This window comes from Vigna umbellata, chromosome 8, assembly GCF_029865625.1.
Source record: "Vigna umbellata cultivar VRB3 chromosome 8, Vumbellata_1.0, whole genome shotgun sequence".
Classification (NCBI taxonomy): Eukaryota; Viridiplantae; Streptophyta; class Magnoliopsida; order Fabales; family Fabaceae; genus Vigna; species Vigna umbellata.
Genome location: NC_142172.1, coordinates 39,481,788 through 39,486,841, shown reverse-complemented (window position 1 = coordinate 39,486,841; position 5,054 = coordinate 39,481,788). Strand labels below are relative to the sequence as shown.

Genomic DNA, 5,054 nt, shown 5'->3' with positions numbered 1-5,054 from the left:
TTGAAATATACTTTTAACTATTGTTTTTTTCTCTGAAAACTATCTTTCGGACTTTGCAGTAATATTTTACCAATTGATCCTCTATCATATAAAAAGAGTATATTAAATATTATACTTAAATTGTTTTTTCATTTATCAAGTAAAAAAATATTATTTTTATACAATTTAAATCGAAATAAAATTCTCTTTAAATGGTTTTAAAGTAGCATATTCAAATTAAAAAGGAATTTTACTTTAATTAATGGACACATATTCTAGTTTAAAAGGATTGTGTTGTATATATTTTGGGTTTTGTGAAGGAGCAAGAGCATTTAATATATTTTTAATTAGTTTAAAAATGAACTATTTAAAGAGTTTGTTCTAATTATATATTTTGGTAGATTATTAGAAACAATGTTTTTACGAGAAAGTTTTACAACACTTGACTGAATATATATACAGATATCTGTACCAAAAATGTTGGTGGAAAAGAGAAAATGTGTTGTAGATATCTGAACTCCGGTATATAGTTTGATTTCTTAAACCACCTTCCATCTTATCTCAACATGCATCACTCCATTCCTTGAATTTATAAGATTGTATTTGTCATTAATGCGACCGTTGTGCACCACATCCCTAAGGTTAATCTCCACATGCCCCAGTCTTTCTTGCTGCATACCATACACAATCAAACAACCTAATTAACGCTTATAAATACATTCATTCAATTTATCAAAAAATCAAATTTCAATAAATCTGTCTACCTTTGACAGAAAACTCAAGTTCTTCCTCCTGCTCAGGACCTCAATGTGTATCTTCTCATGTTGAGGAGGCTCCTCTAGCATGAATTGGAATTCTTCATTCCATAGCGGGTGACGAGTTTTCTTCATCATCTGTAAAAAAATTTAATTTTGGAATAAATTTTGTGATGAACATAAAAAGTTGCCTGAATCAAATTGTACATACTGAAGGAAAAGGTGTACCTTTGTTCTTTTCTTTTCCCCTCTAAAGGTGAGCACTGCAAATGGGTTGTTGTGATGTTCCCCCTCAACCTCTTCTGCCTCTATTATAACAACTGAAAGCAAACCTGCTCCTTCTTGAACTTCATCATCGGATACAACATCAATTCCACTTTCCTTCCTGCTATATCCTTCAGAAGGTCCACCAAACTTGCTGCTGTCTTCTTTGAAAGGAACAAAAGTCAAGTCCACCACAATTTTCCCTCTAGGCTTCTTGTTTGGAGTTTCATTCAGATTTGTGTCCTTCAGTAAATCCAGTGTGAACTCTTTATTCTCATACGGCTTAAGAACCTTCAGAGGGACTAATTGCATTCCCAGCTTATCATGTGCACCAACCTTACAAGAATACAATTAAAAAAAAAATCATGGGCATGAGAAATTGCAAAGTCACCAACAACTTTTGACCAAAAAAAGTATTTGATTTCTTCAACTGATGTCATTGGATCAAATGGACAGAGATGAAGAACAAGATTGAAGAAAGATACTATTATGGATAAGATTTTTATGATACGCTTTTTCTGTCAAAATTGAACAAGTAACAGATGAAAGACAGGAAAACCTTGTCCCAGTCATAAACTTGTAATTGAAGAACTTGAGATTGAGGGTCTTTTACAACAATCTTGAACTTCTCATTCCACACAGGATTCAAATTCTTTCTCTTGACAGTGGTTTTCTTTGCTGGAAGTTTGTCTCCTGTAAGACTTAGTTTAACGTAAGGATCAGAAGTTCCCAACAAATCCATCTTTAAGAGCTTTTGAGCACGAACCACATTCACATGTAATATCCCCACAGGCTTCTTCATTACCACCCTATAAGAGATGTGAGGAAAGCATCAGGAACCATTTTTCATAGAACAGACAGATTTTGAACTTAAACATCAGCAATGCAGAATTTCTTATAACAACATTTTTCATAGATCATGTTTTAAATAATAACATATTTCTAGTAAGATATTGGATAGCAGTTTTTGTGTAATTCCTTCAACAGTAGAACACTGAAAAAGAACATGTTATCACCTTTATGAGCGTTTTAAGACAAGTCATCCTTCAACTTCAGATAAGTAGCAGGAAACATTTTTTGTTTATGTATAATTTAAAAAGGCAGGATAAAATTTTAGAAAGGTCATAGGCCAGAAAAAAATTAATATTGTTAACACATAGAACTCTCATCATTGGATACAAACTTACATTGATTCATCAAGAATAGGAATTTCCAGGGTTCGAGGCCAGAGATAGAGATTTGCAACTTGTTTTTTTATTGTATCCTGTATGCAACAACTATGTTTGTTAGGTCTCGAACTCTAATCGAGTTATGAAATATAATGGAAATTGGAAATGCGAAAAATATGATGACAAGAAAGTAGCAACAAAAATAGCCCTTTATAAATTTATGCAGGGGTGTAAATAATCCAGCAGATCACTAAATAACTGAAGATTAAATGAGCACAGGACTAGTGCATTATGCACAAACTAGAGCCACAAGAACGTAGTGGTTAACCATAATTTACCAGTAAGTTCAATACTACAAATATACTAATGCAAATAGAAATTAAAATCAGAAGGTATAAAAACAGAGGGAAGCACCTGTACAAATCTATAGATACCGGGTATTGACATGATATCCCCTCCAGATACTCTCATCCCAAAGTCCACGTGAGGCTGGAAATTTAACATAATTAATTACATAAGAAAGAATTTCTTCTAACTTTAAACATCAGAAAAGGCAAGAAATTAAAATAGGCTTGAGTAAAGTGTTTCGTTTACCTTCTCCAACAAAGATACCACAATATTTGCAAAACATGGAAATGTAGGCACCAAAGGTCTTAAAGTTATTCGTGGTGCTGCAAATATTTGTACGTCCACCAACTGCAAAGAATCAAAATGAATTTCCAGAAGGAAAGCATCATCTAGAAGGATCTCAAAAAAGAAAAAACATTTACCATTTAGGATTGTGCCTCAAGGCTTATCTGACCTGAACGGTGATCTTCAAAGATGACACATACAAAGACAACACTATGTTTGGATTGCCAGCCCATTTGATAACTTGTTCCATCACCAATTCCTTTTCATTTGTTTCTACAACTTTCATACCTGCAAAATTACCATGTAGGAATTTAAAACAAAAAACAGTATAGTACTACTTTAACTTGATCGTAATACGTCCTATAACCTGTCAGATGGTAAAGGCACCAATAAAATGTTCTGCAAACTTATATAAGGTAAATTAGCCTTTTCTGAGGATGGATGGAAAAGCACATAGTAAAATGCTGTTTTTCTCACCAGGAATTATTCAAGTGAAATTTATTTTATGATGTTAATTTGTACTTCAAACATCCAAAGGATTCATCCTTAATCATGCATTTTTATGCAAAAGACTCTTGACAGATGCCAGTGAGATTACAATAGAGATATATCAAATATTTATGTTCTGGTTTATTGCAGTCAAGAGTATAACTCCCTTTGCCTTTCCTAGTATAATCACCCAGTAATTTCACTAAACGCGTGCTCACTCTTGCACCCAAGATGCAAAAAAAAAAAGAAAAAGGAAAAAAGCACTACAATTACTTAAAAATCTCTGGGACTCTCAAGACAACCTTCTCGTTCATTTCCAAGATAGATTACATGACATTAATGTCAATCTGTATTTGTGTACCTTTTGCTGAAATGGGTTGGTTAAAAATGTCCTGGGTGAAAACTATGGTTACTAACCATGTTCTAATCTGAAATTCCACTTTGGATGGTGAAATTTCACAGATTATAAGACAAACACTGGTGTTTGCGGAACAGAAATTTGAATTAAATATTTGCACAAAAGATCGGGATGATGTGAGAAAAGACTTACCGCAGATGGTAGGAGGAAGAGTACCAAGACTTAACTTGTCAAACTCAATTGCTTTGATCTGATACTTCCCAATGTACTCAGCAAATATCGGCTGTGCCGTGCTTCTAATAATCTTACAGATTGCCTGGACACCAAAACGAAAATATCATTGAAGAATCATCCAACAGGAACACCATGAAACCCAAATCGAAATGGAATCACTGAAATACCGTGTCTAAGTAAGGCCACATATCCGACAAAAACTTGTTCAACCAATCAATCTGAAGAACATACAAAATCAATAACACAGTAACACCACCGTCGTCGTAAACCTTAAAAAAAAAATAAAACCCAAAAAAATTATAATATCATAATTCACAAAAACTAACTCGTTCGAATTCAGGTGTCTTCACCCAGAGAGGAATCTCTGGTAGAAGTTCCTCCAAAGCATGTGGGCCCAATTCACTAATCGGCCTAACAACAGGGTCCTGCAACATTGAATAAATAAAAAAATATCAGATTTTGAATATCACCCAGAATTCATAACGAAAAACAGGAGTAAACCCCAAAATCAGTTCTCCCGAAGTGATCAGAAGAAATGCATGTGACGGAGTAAAGAATTCGAATAAAACATAATGAACATGCAAGAAGTTATTAACCTTGACGTGTTTGGTTTCTGAGTAGACAAAGAGAAAGAAGCCGACGAGGAATCCAATAGGTATCCCAAGAGTAAAACCGATAATCCCGAAGCAACTGCTCAGCAGCCCCATTTGGATGCTTTGGGTGAAAGGAGAAGAAGAAGTGAATGGTGGTGAAACTGAGCAGAGGAGAAAAACCCAAGAAAATGATTTAAGAGTTTCCGAGGAAAGCGAGAAACACTAGAAGGGTGCGATGTGTTTGAGAAAGATTACGAATGAAAGCGCCAAAGAACAGAGACACCGCACCACCCTCTGTTTTCACTTCAATGCAATACAATACAAAGGTCCTGCCTTTGCCTATGTTATTACATTCAACGCCAAAAAAAGAACTCCTTCCTTTCTTGTACCACAAAATCTTATGTGTCATCCATTCCAAGTTGCTACTCTACTGTTTCTTTTATTTCAAACTATATTTATTAGTAATTATTATTGTGGAAGTCAAATATGTTTTAATTCCCGTCATTTTTTAATTTCCATAAATTTATTTGTATTTTAAACCATCCTCGAATTTTATCTTTTCCAATATTCACTTTTATAA

The 5,054-nt window shown here is 34.0% G+C and overlaps 1 protein-coding gene across 1 annotated transcript; it reads right to left on the bottom strand.

The window, feature by feature from the left end:
* Positions 1–356: 356 nt before the first annotated feature.
* SYTC (Calcium-dependent lipid-binding (CaLB domain) family protein) lies at positions 357–4,849 on the bottom strand. The gene is made up of 12 exons (XM_047298759.2): positions 4,478–4,849; positions 4,208–4,306; positions 4,049–4,099; positions 3,840–3,963; positions 2,970–3,088; positions 2,762–2,863; positions 2,582–2,656; positions 2,186–2,262; positions 1,558–1,807; positions 963–1,334; positions 744–872; positions 357–650 (listed from the first exon to the last, which is right to left on the bottom strand). The coding sequence occupies exons 1-12, from the start codon at positions 4,586–4,588 to the stop codon at positions 519–521; spliced, it is 1,641 nt and encodes a 546-aa protein (XP_047154715.1). The 5' UTR covers positions 4,589–4,849; the 3' UTR covers positions 357–518.
* Positions 4,850–5,054: the final 205 nt, after the last annotated feature.

Coding starts and splice junctions, on each gene's coding strand:
- SYTC (XM_047298759.2), bottom strand. CDS start 4,588: ATGGGGCTGCTGAGCAGTTGCTTCGGGATTATCGGTTTTACTCTTGGG. Junction 4,307..4,477: donor CAGAAACCAAACACGTCAAG/GTTAATAACTTC, acceptor TCAATGTTGCAG/GACCCTGTTGTTAGGCCGAT. Junction 2,657..2,761: donor TGGTATCTTTGTTGGAGAAG/GTAAACGAAACA, acceptor TTAAATTTCCAG/CCTCACGTGGACTTTGGGAT.